General features: G+C 42.7%; 1 protein-coding gene across 5 annotated transcripts in view; it reads left to right on the top strand.

Moving 5' to 3' along the window:
* The window catches only part of EPC1 (enhancer of polycomb homolog 1), a 64,661-nt gene that overhangs the window by 10,437 nt on the left and 39,472 nt on the right, over nucleotides 1-14,752 (top strand). For 2 of the 5 annotated variants that reach the window (XR_009274771.1, XM_058805437.1), the window contains exon 1: nucleotides 3,688-4,083. The exons of 2 other annotated variants lie outside the window; for them this stretch is intronic. Coding sequence is in view for 2 of the 3 variants with exons in the window: in XM_058805437.1 (XP_058661420.1) it covers nucleotides 3,931-4,083 (153 nt within the window). In the remaining variant the exon portion in view is untranslated. Of the gene's footprint in view, nucleotides 1-3,687; nucleotides 4,084-14,752 lie in introns of those variants that run through there. One more of the 5 variants, XM_058805446.1, reaches the window with a different exon arrangement.

A 14,752-nucleotide genomic window follows, 5' to 3' on the forward strand; every position in this document is an offset into this window, starting at 1 on the left:
GGAGTATTATTACTCAACTTTTGAGTATTAAAAAAAAAATAAAAAAGGATTAAAAAAACAGGTCCACAAAATTGCTGTATAAATAAATGAAGAGTTATTAGGAGTAGGGTGTAAGGTAGTCACAGAATGAAAAACAAAAAAATTGCAAATATTTATCGATACAAAAGTCAGTGTATAGTTTAGTGTAATACAAAATGCAAACAAACCCTAATTTAAAAAAAAATATTTTAAATAGCTTTTTCTTTTTTTCAAATTGAACAACGGTCTCCTAGAATTTTATATCCTTAAAATTCAAAATGGTTGAGGCCAAAAGGCAACAAAAGTGACATGGTTTAACCTATATGCACGTCATGTGTAGTACTTTTGTGATGATTACTGCTAGAATGGGAAGCAATATTAACTCCATGTGCCAAAGGCTACAATTGATGCTTAAATAAATGACTGAAGTCCTTCTTGAACTCAGAGAGGTTTTAAGCCATAAAACTAAGTATCAAAATTTCTAAAAACTTGTCCAACAGTACACAGGACTTGCAAACCAAAACAGAAGTGATGTTTTTGGGCTTCACAAACCTGAGTTATATGTGAGAGTACAAGAGACCCCTACCCCCCTGTCTGGAGGTGCATGGATCAAGGGGTATCTTTGCCCATAATGCTCAGTCTGAATTTAGTACTTTTGAATGTATTTTGAAAGGGTTATATTTACCAGCTGCACAGCTGATACACAAGGTGTTTTCATCTTAGTTAAGTTTGTCCTTTTAATTGTGATCATAAAAAGATAAAGCCTGAAAGAAATGCCCCAAATTATTTCAGCCATTTAAAAAGCAATAATGATAGCAATTCTAAATATCTTTTCATTATATTTCAGTTGCTGTACCTTACAGTCCAGTATTTAAAATAGACACATAGCACTTAGGTTCAACAAATTAGTTTATACTTACTGATCTTTTACTGAGAGTTTGCAGAGAGTATCTTGGTCACTATACAAAACCTACCAATTCTGCATTAGCTACTGTCACAGTGCAGCACTGATGTCTACAGATGTAAATTTTGATAAAAGCTACAAAATTGAAAAAACCCTCAAATATACCTGCATTTTCTTACTGAAAGGAAGATAAAATGGAATTATCAGTCTGGTTATGTTCCATACCTTTTCCTGTCAACAGACATCAGGGCTGATGTCACATTGTTTTCAATTATCACACTTTCCATCTTACTAGCAAATTAATTTTGAGGGCTAATCATCTTCTGCTACAAAATATTTTAACACAATCTCTTTTATTGGCAAAACATTAAAAGCTGATGAATCCAAGTGTTTCAGGCCAAAACTTTTTCTTAATGCACTGTCCTCTTTGTCTCCAACGTTATTGTCCATTCTGCTTGCTCTGCACTTTTCTCAAGCCTGTGGCAGGGTTAGAAATGCAAAGGTCAATTAAGGATAACTTTGAATTTGATTATTCTTCCTTTATAGTTCAGGATATTTTCAGTACTTTGGTTTTCATTATGTTCATTATGTATTGTTTTCCTTTATCAGTATACGTGGAGAGTTATACTTAATGGCTTTTTTTTTTTTTTTGCTTAGCTGCCAGGTGTTTAATTTTCATTTAATTTTTTAAAGTCAAAGCTAATCTATGATGGCATATTGTGATTTTTTTTCTTTTTTCTCAGAACCTTATCTGTCTGCTAATTGGATAAACCAAATTATTTGGTATTTGTGGAAAAGGGTGTAGATGTTTTATGGGCAATTTATTTTAGGATTATACTTTTTGAACTAGTGTGTGTTTTAAACTTTAGAAATAGAGTAAAAGGCAATATGCATGGTTAAACATTTGATTCTGATGTAACTACTGAAATAAAAATGAATACAATGATACTTAGTTCATTCCACTCTCCTTAAAAAATTAAAAAACAACAAACAAGCCTCCCTTAAAACAAAAATAGTCTCATTCTCCCTAGCAGCTGTCTTCCACTGCATTACCCATTTGCAGTACAGGTAGAATTTAGCATCCCAGAGAAGTTATGAAGCCAAATGAGTTGCAGTTTAAGCAGCTTGGGAAACCCACCGGGCTTTGGTTTCCCAACAGTCATGCAAATAGTTGGCTTGAATATTCTGTTAACAACTGCATTTAGCAATATTTCATCTAGTGCCTAGAAGTGGCTTAAGGTTGAGGAAAGTGGTGGTATTATTATTATTATTTATTATTATTATTATTATTATTATTATTATTATTATGGTGCGATTTTAAAAATGGCTTTTGCTTGTATTATAGAGATTTCTAAAATTGCTAAGCAAAATAAGATTTTTCTGGTTTTGGGGGTTTTTTTTGCTATACCTATGCCGTATTTCTGAAAGTTCTGTTTCCCAGGAGTCGTATGTGATAAAGAGCAAAGTTCTGTCCACCGATTCCCGTGTGACCGTAAAAACTACAGTATTTTGCGTTAGAAGTGGAGGGACGCTGAAATTCAGTCAACACACAACTATCTCGCATTTTAAATGAAACTAAGTATAACTTCGATAATATAGCTTTGACTACAGAGCTAGAATTACCCATAACCTGGTGCGAGAGCATACCCGAGCACGCAGTTCCTCAGCTCGGCGGCGGCAGCCCTGGCCCGGCCGGAGCGCAGTTTGCCGCTCCTGTGGCCGCGCTGGGATGCCCTGGGGCGGCTTGTGCAGAGAGCACCGAGACGGGGCTAACGGGGCATTTCCGATCCCTTGCTTAGAGCCGAACAGTGCATCACTTTAATCGACTCATTGAGATGTAAACGAGCTTCCCTAATCAGACACGCTCAAGTGGGTTCTACCCATTGCCTGGGGTGAGCTCGCTTGAGCGGGTCACTGATAATAACTTAAGTCCACGCCAAGCTTAAACCAGTTCACGTGTCTGCACTTTGCTGCCGGACTAAGTTTCTGAAAACCTCAGGGAAAAGGGGAAATGCCGTTGTGTAGGTGCCCGGTTCTTACGGTTCTTCACCGTTTTCGGGCAGGTGCCCGCGCTTCCCCTTTATTTAGCACGGACGCGGAGCCGGTTCGGCGGCGCGGAGGGAGAGGGACAGCGCCCGGCGGCTGGCTGCGGGGCCGCGGCCGGGCCCTGAGGCGAGGGGCGCTCCCGGGGCGGCCCCGCGGTCGGATCCCCCCACTCGCGGGGCGCCGTTTCGGCCGCGGCCGGGGCACCGCAGCCCCCCCGGGTCGGGGTGAATTCAGAACCCGGCACCGCTGTCCCGCGGTCCGGCCCCCGAGAGGCCGGAAAGGTCGGGGCCGGCACCTCCCCGCCTCTCTCGGCCGGGTTTCCCAGAGCTGTCATGGTCAGGCGCGGCTCCAGGGGAGGCTCGCCCCGGGCTGAGGGGCTGGGGCTGCCCCAACTTCCTCACCCCGGCAGGAGCGGAGCGCGGCTCCGCGGCACAGCTCGGCGGCCGGAGGGCGGAGCGGTGCCGCACACGCTGATTAAAACTCCCTTTACTCCCGACTGCGCCCCTGATCCCGGTGCCCCGATCTGGCTCCGGCGGCTCCGAGCCTTCCCGCGCTCCCGAGCCCTCTCGGGCCGCTCGCAGCGTCCCGCGTTCCCGAGCCCGCGCCGCCGTGCCCGCGCCGCGCGCGCTCCCCCCGGGCGGCGCCGTGCCCGCGCCCTGCGCGATGCAGTGTGGGAATGGCTGTGGCGCTGGGGTTGGCTGAAAGAGGCGGCCAGTCGAGGTTTAATGTCCGCCATGTTGGCCGTGGCGTATTGAGCGGAACCGGAGCGGCGGAGGAGCGGAGCCAGCGCCCAGCCCAGCCGCGCCAGCGGGCGCCGCCGGGCCCCGTGTCGGAGTGCGCCCCGCCCCGCCGGGGGAGCCCCGGTCCCTCCATGAGATCGCTCGGCGGGGTCCGGCTCTCAGCTCGGAGCGCGCTTGCTGTCGCCCCCCCCTTCCCAGCCGGAGCCGCCATCGCCGCCTAACATGAGCAAACTGTCGTTCCGGGCCCGGGCGCTGGACGCGTCCAAGCCGCTGCCCGTCTTCCGCTGCGAGGACCTGCCTGACTTGGCCGAATATGCCTCCATTAACCGGGCCGTGCCGCAGATGCCCACGGGCATGGAGAAGGAAGAGGAGTCGGTACGTGAGACCCCCCCCCCCCCCCCTCGGCCGGGTCCCACCATCCCCCCCGCACCCGGGCCCCCACCTTCGCCTCTGCGCAAGCACAAAATGGCCGCCATCTTCTTCCCACTCTCCCCGCCCGCCGGGAGGGGGGGGACACCCGGGGCGGGAAAGCGCCGAGCCCGGCCGTCCCTCACCGCGCCCTCCCCCGGAGCTCCCTCACGGCCCCTTCGCCCCTCGCTCGTGCCCCGCGGCCGCCGGCGACCCCTCCGCGGGGCCCCGAAAGGCACAAAGGGGGTCACGTGACACAGCGGGGCGGCCGCCATTTTGTGTCTCGGTCCTTGGGCCGGGCCTGGTGCGGCAGCCGCGAGGAGCAGACGGGGCCCGGCGGCGGCGCCGTGCGCGCGCTCCCCCGCCGGGGGGCGCTGCCGAGCCGGACGGCGCCGCGGGGGGCGCGCGGCGGCGGGAGCGCGCGCGGGCCCGGCCGCCCTCAGGGGAGCGGGGCCCGGTGGGGCCCCGGTGGCGCCTTTTCCTTTTCCCTTGAAGTAGGAAGTGGGAGCATTTATGTTCAGGTTTATCTGAGAGCCCTGCAAGTGCTATCAGACAGGCGCGGTGGAAGTGAAGTTGTGACGGTCCCCACGAAAGTCAGTTCTGAAACGCTGCTCAGAGTAAGGAAAGTCTGACACTTCCTGCTCGGTTCTGCTGTCTCAGTGGAGGATGAAACTTTAAACCATTTTGAACTTCAGGGTCATTTAATCATTCACTCCGCACTTTCTAAGATAGGTAGAACAATAAGTAGCTGCTTTTGCTGGAGATAAAACACTTGGTAACTGTTACTGTTGAAGACTCTGCTCTGTAGTGCGTTATTTGCAGTGTTGTAAATCTTTAATTATTTCCGTAGTATAATCAGTTCTCCCCATCTGTGCGTTGGGCACAGCAAATAGGGAAGTACTGCAGAAATACAGTTATGTAAGCAGGTTTTGAAATTTGGTGCTAAGAACAAAGGTGACACTCGCTCGGTTGGTTAGAGCAGCGTGCTGGTAGTGCCGAGGCTGTGGCATCCATCCCCATATGGACCATTCACTGAAGAGTTGAACTCCATGATCCTTGTGGGGCCCTTCCAGCTCAGAATATTCAGTGATTCTATTAGAGTTTCATAGTCCTGAGTTTTTCTAGTTGTCAGAATTCTTTGTCCCTTGAAGGTGACAGGCAGTAAAGTTTTTAGTTCCTAGTTCTAGAAGTAGCGAACTTGGAGTTACATTTATTTTAAGAGAGGTATCATCTTTAAATGGAGTTTCCTGTTTGTGGCACTATTGCTCTTAGTTAATGGCCTCAGTGAATTTTTATGAAATGTCTTCAGGCAGAAAGATTTCTAGGGAGTAATGCACTTTGCATGTTGTTGTCCATAGAGTAACCACTCTCTGAGACTTTTTAACATAACTCCTTACCATTTTAACATAATTTGGGGTTTCCAAGTCTTCTGCAAGTCATAAGTTGCTTTACACATCTGATAAAATGTATATTGTAAAGTGTAGTGGTTTTGTGGGATTTTTTTATTTTTCTAACTGGTAGGTTGGGTTTTATCAAGTTGTTTTGGTGCTGTTTGTGTTTGTGAAGATGCTTTAGTATGGTATTGATTGAGGGGTATTTAAGTGGTAGGTAGCAGTGCTTAGGATGCTTGTGTTTCTTTTGGGCACAGTAGATATATTCTGAATTGATACCTGTAGATTCTGAATATGAGAGAAAGCACCTTTTATTTCCTCTTATACCAGAATAATAAATTTTGTTGTTTGGTGTGACACTTGCTGAGTTTATCTCTCAGTTCGGGAGAGTGAGACTGCATGCATGCATTTATTTGTAGAAATGTCAGGTTGCTGTCTTTCTCTTGTGCTGTTTGCCTGGCAGTTACAAGTTTTCAGGCTAGGAAATTACAGGGCCTGTCTGTATCATCTCCCTAAACCCAGACATGTATATCCTACCTACGTAGTCATGGGTAAGGAAAAAATTTTAAACATTAATTATAAGACTTGTTTTTGTGGTTAATGTGATGCTTTTGTTTCCTAAATTGAGCTTTGAGGGTTAGCTCTAAACACATCCCACAGCTGGAGTTTGCTCCTGCATTTGTTTTGAATGTGTGTGTACACACACAAACACACACCCCCAAAAGAAATTCATTTGCCATCAGTAAGCACAGGCGTCCTGAATCTTTTTTTGGACCTTCATACATAAAATAGTTCTTATTAAACTCTTGTTCCTTATTGTTTCTGCAGACTTACTAAATTTCCTTCCTTCCTCCTTGCCCTAAAAAGCTTTCTCTTCAGTTTATATTAGTGTTGACAACAGAGAACCCAATTCTATGACTTAAGTTGGAACAAACCTCATAGGTTTAATACCCTGCTGTATTCTGTTTCCCAAGCTTCAGGCCATGCAGGATTTTGGAAAGTTGATAGTTTGTGTTCTGTAGCTGAGGACTTGAATTGGAACCTATCTTACAGAAATGATAGATGTTTTATTACAGATAGATGACAAAGTGTCCATAAGATTTTGGAGGATAGGGTGTCTTCAACTAGTATGAATTAGCATTTATAACTTTTTATAAATAGAATTCTAACATTGGTTTGAGTTTTGCATAAATGTAATTTTAAATGAACAGATATTTGGAGCTAAGAGTTCTCCTCTTGACTAAATAACTTTCCCTAGGGAAAAATGCAATCAAAGAGATTTAATATTCAGGCATGGAGTCACAAGATATTTAAATTACTAATTACTGTTTTGATGCACAAAAAGGAATCTTATTTTGCTTCCCTTTCATCTTATCTTTCTCCCATCATGTTCCTACAGAGAAGTGAATAGTGAAAATAGTGCATCTTCCTTATTGCAACTGGAGACTTCAGGAGTGATATTCTCTGAGAGTCTTCTGAGGGGAAAACAGCCCTGCTGAGTCTCTGGGAGCTGTAAAACATGCACTTGATCCAGGGGTGTATAAAAAATAACCCTTTTAAAGGAAGTGACAGCTAAGTGGTGTTAATTCTGCAGAGTCTGCCTGGCTTGGCTTCAGTCAGTGCTTTTGTTAGGAGGTGAAGGAGCAGTAAAAAGCCTCTGACATGCAGACAGTGGTGCTGGAGGTTACCAGCTCTTCCTGTGTTCTGACATTGGTTTGGCTGCCAGGTTTCTGAGGTAAACACAGTGTGGCTGTTGCCAAGTCTGTTGCTGCATCTAAGAAATTAAAAAGTATCATGTACATCTGAAAAAACCCCTTCAAAATGTAATGAATCTTCTTATATAACACTAAACACCCCCTGTGTTATTTCAAAATGTTGGTTTTGAGCAAAACAGATCCTCAATGCTGTAATTTTGAGAACCAGACAACAGACCACTGTTAGTAATACAGTAAAGCAGATTTGGCTATCAATTCTGTTGATAACTGTGAATAAACAAGTAGGTGGAGTAGATTTGTTTATCATTTAAAAAGGACTTTTAAAAAGGTGTTGCTTTGTGTATCCTGTGGTTTACTATTTCTGAGGAGAGTGTTAATTTTTTTTAAACTAGAAATTCAGATTCTAGACAGAGAGGAGACAGCTGGGAAAGCAGAGCAGAGGTAACTTTAGTTAAGCAGGATAAAAAGTGGAAAAAATGACAGACTGAAGCTTTTTGAACATGTTCAGTGACATTTCAGGAAGAAAGCATGTATAGCTCTACAGGCAGCCTAGATTTGATGGCCTCCAACCAAACCAAGGGAAACTACACTTGTTTTCCTTGCATTTTTTGAAAGGAAAGTGGAAAGAACACACTTCACATCCCTAGCCTCTATATTCTCTTTAAAAATAGAAGGGGGCATGGGTTGTTGTGACTTTGTGGATAATTTATAAAATATATCCTTGTGGGAAATGACTATGACTATAGTTGGGTTTTTGGTTTTTTCAAGGGAGTTTTTAAAAGGAACCAAGCCAGGTGTTTGAAGGACATCAGGTCAGCATTATAAGGCATTTTAAAATGTTGAGAAGTTAAAATTTCTTAGTTGAAGCAGTGCCCTAGCAAAGATTAGCATGCACAGAGATTTAATTAAGTCCCTTAGATCTGAGAAATTAATTACCTAATAATTTGTCTGTGTTGGTGACAGTTCAGAGTTAATAACAGCTCTAGGGTTGTGGGAATTATCGTGGGTTTGTGGAAGGGGGTTGGTTGACTTTTTCCTTGAGTGAGTTTGTTGTCTTTGTGTAAATTCTGATAGTACTTTGGTCTGCTAAGGTTTTGGATATTAGTTTTGAATTTTGTCTTCTGTGTGTTCAAGTTTGTGTAGGTTAAATGCCCTTTCTCCCTCATGTAAAGTTTTGAAAATGCCATTGTCTCTGACATCTGGTGTTGAGGCAGGAGAGAGAGCGCTGCTGCTTTACTGAATTATTGCTGACTCCCTCCTCTGACTGGCATCCCTGTGTGGTGGTGAGTCCCTGTCCTCACCTGAGCTCTGGAGTAGCTGCTGGCCTGCCCTGCTGGATTTCTGACAGTGGTGCACTGCATGGAGTTGTTCTCTTGTGGATCACAGTTTAAATTTAAAGCTTGATTTCTAATTTTAGTCAGTGTTGCTAGTTACAGACAGAAGAATGAAGCACCCAGAGTCCAAAATTATAATCTGTACAGCTGTTCATTCAGTTCTGACTGTTTTCCTTTGTGTGTGTGTCATGGTGTGAGTGACAGCTTGCACAGGGGGTGCCATTCAGTCTGTGTGTGTAATCAGCATTTCTGTCATACTCTGTTACCTGGTGCTTCAGCAAACTGTTGAAATAGTTTAAACTGTGCTTTTGATCTCTTTAAATCCACAGTCATATTATCTTTCCTGCCCTGGTTTTGAGGATGTTTTTGAAAAGCTTATTTGTTAAAATTTCATTATTAGATGTAATTTTCCCCCTTTTTCCCCCTTCTTCCCCCTTCAGCATGACCTGTCAGTATTTGCTGAATGCTGTAGAAGACCCAGTGAAGATAAGCTCATGTTCATTCAAATGCTTCAGAACTCTTCAAACATACTCTCTAATAGATGTATCTTAATTTAACAAAGCTCTGCATGGTAAATTTTCATTTACCCAATTTGGATAGGCTCAAGGATCACATCCTTTCCATGGAACTGCCTTGGGCACTGCTAGCACAGATCTCTGCTAAGCCATATCTGGACAGAAAAATGTCTTTCTCCTCCCAAATCCATACTGCAGGCATTGGGAGGCTACCATATCCAGGGTCTCTTGCTGCTAAAACAGCTGATTTTGGCTTATCAAGGGAAAAAGTTGGGAAGGAATGTGCAAAAAGTCACCCACATGTTACCATCTAAGCCCTAATGAATTCAAAATGCGTGAAGTGAGCGTGTAGCTGAGTGTAGTGAGCCAGTGTATGAACAGTGTTAACTAACTGCTATTTGGAAATTTCACTGAAGGCTCTCCAGTCTTTTTTATTGCATTCCTGCCAGATTAAGAAACTGCATTCTGTGAGTGCATCCATAGAGGTGTCTGAGGTGCCTTAAGTGTTCTTAAGATAACCACTGCCTTACTGACACAGGATTCATGGATATTGAGTAGTTTAGAATCTTGTTGGGGCCATCAGAATTACATGAATGTAAAATCATAGCAGGTACTGTTCCTGAATCATTAATTTCCAGTCTGGGCTTGTTTGGGCTTTTTTTTCATTTGATGTGGTGTTAGGAAACTCTGTGAACATAGTTTTTTTGCTTACTAACAAAAGAGAATCTGTGTCCTCCTCTCCAGCTGTAGAAGTCCTGAAATCTTAAGCAGAACAACTGAACTCCTTTAGTGGTCTCTTTTTAGAAAAGGACAACTGAAACATGAAAGGATTTTGAAGTAAATGGGGAGAGTAGAGAAACTCTTCTTGCGTAATCTTGGATTCATGAGTCCCATAAACTGGAAGGGTATTTTTTGTTTGTGTTGTGTTCCCCTGTGAGCATCTTTGCTGTTCACTCATAGCAAAGGCATTAATTTTGTATGCCAGTCTAACCTTCTTTTAGTGCATAATTTTAAATACACTGAACTTGTAGATGAGGTTTCCAAGAACCTGCATGTTTGATAGGAGGGGAACACAGAAACAAAGGCTTTTTGCAGTTTTGTCTAAATAAGTGTACAGACACCTCAGTTTGTTGTTGGAAGAGATTTTTCTGTGAGTTCATGTCCTGACCTTAACTTTACTGTTTAGTTTGGTACTGAGCTTAGTTGTTTACTCAGATAAACCTGTGTGAAAAATGTTTCAAATAGAATTTAGAGAGAAAAAATGTGGCAGCTCATGACAAGTGGGGCCTAATGTCACATGTAAGAGTAATAGTGATGACTTTCAGTTACAATAAAGTGTTCTGTTCAGTTTGATGTTATTTAAGTTATTCTGAGCATTCATGCAAGTTAGGAAATCTGGCAGATCATGAAGAGTGGCTTCTGTAGTGATCAGTTCATGCACTGCCTTCAGCTCCCTGAAGAATGTTGTTAATCCTGTGGTGTGAACCCACCTGTAGCAGCAGTGTTCCCTTTAGAGTCAGAGGGATGCTGATGCCATAGATTCTGTTACAGGTTGGTGGAATTTGAGTCTGGGATGAGATTGAGTAAATTTTGCTTCTGATTTCTCACTGGGATGGGCCTTCATCTATTAAGATGACATACAGATTATGCCTTTGGGATTTGACAATGCCTGGAAGCTGACAGCTCTGTGTAAAAGCTGAGGAATCAGGATACATGTCCTGTTGTTACACCATGGGGAAGTTGTGAGCAGGGGTCTGCCATGGAAGTGGCTGATAAGGCAATGTTCTGTGTATGCTGTCAGTTAAGCATGTGATAATGGTAAAGGTGTGTGCTGTGCTCTGAAGCAATGCTGGAAATACTAAAACTTCCAGAAAATAGTGGGAGTTGGTTTTTCATATCAGAGGCTTCTCCAGGAGCTCCAGATTCTCTTTTGAAATTGAGAAGGATATGAATTGGCAGACTTCAGTTTGATAGTTGTCTGTAATACTAATATTGAAAGAAATTTTTCCTTTTGAAAGCAGAATAATTAAGATATTTTCAATAATCTAAATGGCATGAACTGTGTCAAGTAACATTTAGGATGGATATTAGCAAAAAGCCTCTTCACTCAGAGCACAGGCACTGGAACAGGTTCTCTGTGGAAGTGGTCACAGCACCACACCTGACAGAGTTCAAAAGCATCTGAGCAGTGTTCTCAGGCACATGGTGTAACTCCTGGGGTTGTTCTGGGCAGAGCCACGAGTAGGACTTGATCCCTGGGGGTCTCTTCCAACTCTGGATGTTCTGTGACTCTGTTCTATGGGTTCCTCTTAAGGAAGTTGTTCCTCTTAAGGAAGCTGACCCAGAAAAGTTGTATGTAGACTGCTCTTACAGAATTTGTTTGATGAATACATTCTCAGGTTATTTTTGCCCTGTTGTGGACATGCCAGTGATTGCACACAGAGGAGCTGTGTACCAGCAGTGGCTTTCTGCACAGCAGAGTTTCCTACAGGGACACCAATTGTCCATGCTCACACTTGAGGTTAAAAGGGGTAGGTGTACCTAGTACTCACTCACTTGCAATGAGTGTGTTTAACAGTTGGGAAAGTTAAAAGATGTGTCTCAAATTGTTTATATTAAGCCAGGGAAAGGAGGATGCCCACAAATACAACTTTGTTAGCAGCATTTGTGAGAGCACAAGAAGTAATACAACTGGCAGGGATTTGGAGGGGAGGAGTTTGTCAGGGTCAACTGTAAATCATTTTAAAGCCAGACTTGTATGGAAAGGCTTTACCTTCTGAGAATTTTCACAGCTGGCCTTAAAGAGGAGCCCCAAATGTTATCTTCCTGACTTTGATCCATCATCTTCCAGCTTTGATCCATCATGTAATGTATTTCAGCTTAGGATTGGGTATTAATTGTGTGCAGAATATGGATAATACTGGGTGCAGTAGTTCTGTAACATAAATCTTTGAGAAGTATGGTGATGTGTCCTTAGTTTTCTTTTCATTTTAATAACTAACATTCTGTATTTATTTCAGCAAAATTTTAGTTATTCATAGGAACCTGCCTAGTATTAATTTGCTTCAGGTAGGAAGATCGTGCAGTGTAGCACCCCCTCACTCAGCTAATCTTTTCATTGAGCAGACCACTTTGCTTGTAGCCATCACAATAATTGTGCCCTGATAATATGATTATATTCCTCAGAAATGTGTGTGAAGTTATTTACCAATTTGTTAAGGGTATTTAGTCTGAGTTTTGAATACTTCTAAGTCAATGCATTATTCTTTCAAGTTCCTGTTTTGTAGGACCAAGTGTGTGTTTGTGTAGGCATCTGCTCTGCTAGAGCAGAATATTGTCATTGGCAGGCCATAGGTGTATGTAATAACTTAGTTGTTCTTTTTCTACTGCTTTTCCACATTGTACTTGTAAGAGGAAACACGAGCTTTAGTGTCAAGGAACGCTTCAAAAGACTGATGTACTAGGCAGAGGATGCTGTCTCTGCTTTTGTGTCTGTACATGTACTCTGTTCAGTGAATGTGCTCTGCTCTCCCATCCACTTGTGTTTGTATCTCTGTGTTCTGCTTTGTGTGCTTTCCAGGACTAACCTGTTCTGAGTAAACAGACATGTGGAGGTGAATTGCATCAATTGAGGCTGGAATAAAAGTTTGAAAACTTTGTTTCTTCAAGCACAGATAGATAGTTTGAGTGAGAGAGGAAATGATCCTCTTAAGGTTTAAGTACCATACTTAAAGATTGGTTTCCTTTATATTTAATCAGGAATTAAGAAATTAATGCTTTTTGAATTGGAAGCTTTCAAGAGGGTGTGTTTGGAGAGGATTGCTTTCCAACATCCGTTTGAGTTTGTACTTTATATCAATTTCAAGACTTCACGGTTCCCTCTGAGTTGTAAACAGAAATCACAGATCCTGTAGCCTGCCTCCAAGGCTCATGAAGCTTCCATTTGAGGAGAGCATTGGTATTGAAGGCTGCCCTGCACCCACATCTAGTGCTGCTGTTTGTTTTCTTTTGGGATTTTAAGAGCTGTAGTCTTCAGGTTTTTAAGTCAGATGTTCAATTCAGAACATGGCTACTAGGAAGGTGTCAGATTGCAAAGATGAATTCTGCATAGGCTTCTTTTTCCAGATTTTCCTTTTCAGACCACAAAGATTTTGTCATGTGTGTTGTTGTGAAAGTATAATGATTGTGAATTAAAGCTGTTTAAGAAGGGGAAGAAAGGGTGCCTGTTGCTCTTCCAAACTATTGATCTGTAATTAGTCTCACTGAAAATGCTTTTCTTGGTGGAAACACTTTACATGATTTGATGTTTTTGTTTTACTCTTTGTGCCATCATTCTCCATGTTACTCTCTCTATATAGATATAACATCTTTTCTTCCAGGCATTTACCAGGATTTAATTATTTGAAATGCCCCATTCTCTTGTGTTTCTAAATTCTCTAGTTTTGTTCTCCTTCTTAAATTTCTTTAAACACTGATGATAAAATTGGTTTTCTCATTTCCCCTGTGCCCTTGTTTTTGCTTAACAAGGGGTTTTTCACTGTGAGGTGAGGCTGTTCCCCCCAGCCCCAATCCTGTGTTAGTATTTCAGCAGGACATGTCTTATGTGCCTTTTTGGTACTTGATTTTTATCTGTACTTAAATACAAGAAAGAATTCTGAAGAGAGTGGCAGAAAATAGGAACTGACTTCAGAACAAGAGTTTGCAGTATTGTAATGTGATTTACAATACTTACAATTCAGTAACCCAGATCTGATAAATCTTGTAAAAAAGCTGAATTCAAGACAGCAGGGTGGTTTTATTGGCAAGTTCCTGAGTAAGGCTACAGGTAGTGAATCTGAGTCCTGCAGAATGTTTTGTATTGTGTACAGAATCCTTCAAGCGGGTTACTTGTACAGGAGTGCTGAACCTTTCAGATACTTACAGATGCACTTATGTGCTCTTTCCTGGTTCTCAGGGATTTTTTTTTATTTAATGTGTTCTTTGCCAAAGATAATGACCTTGTTTGCCCTTGTCTTGCTGTTTATCTTGTTCAGTTAGAAGGAAGTTATTATTAACATCAGTGTACTTGCTTTGTTTTCTGATGAAGATGCTGTGCTCTTGAAGTAGGCCAAGTACAAAATGAGGCTGTTCAAGTACTAGGATTAAAGGTAGTTTAATACAGTCCCTCTTGGGGAACTGATGTTTTTCATGGTACTTCTGGTTAATAGGCAAGAATTTATGCTCTTGCTGAATGTATGAGGTGAAGGAACTTGAGGTACTAAACTGAGGTAAAACAGCTTCCCTTTTCTGGTCAATAATGTAAGGTTTGTTCTGTGAGGAGGTGTGGGGGGGAAATCAGTGAAACGTGAATGTTTACAAAGCACCTCTGTCTAACCAATCTTTACCAGAGCTGTAGCATAAGATTGATGAACAGAACTTCTGTTGCATGTTCATGCTCTCAGCCTTCCTCTGAAGAAGAATTATTTCTTTTGGGGTGTCTTGTTTTGAGAAGAAGTTTAGAATATTGAAAATAAATTGGCACATCTTGGACTAGAACAGAGAACATGAGGTTTGTTGCAGTTAATGCTTAAACCCTTATGTCTGGCCTGGTTTTCCACAGCATCTGTACTTCATTACAAAAGGACCTTGTGCTGGTAGTTGTGAAATGTTCTCTTTGAGGGCCTTAGCTGCCTTTAGTGATG

The sequence above is a fragment of the Ammospiza caudacuta genome, chromosome 1, assembly GCF_027887145.1.
Source record: "Ammospiza caudacuta isolate bAmmCau1 chromosome 1, bAmmCau1.pri, whole genome shotgun sequence".
Lineage (NCBI taxonomy): Eukaryota > Metazoa > Chordata > Aves > Passeriformes > Passerellidae > Ammospiza > Ammospiza caudacuta.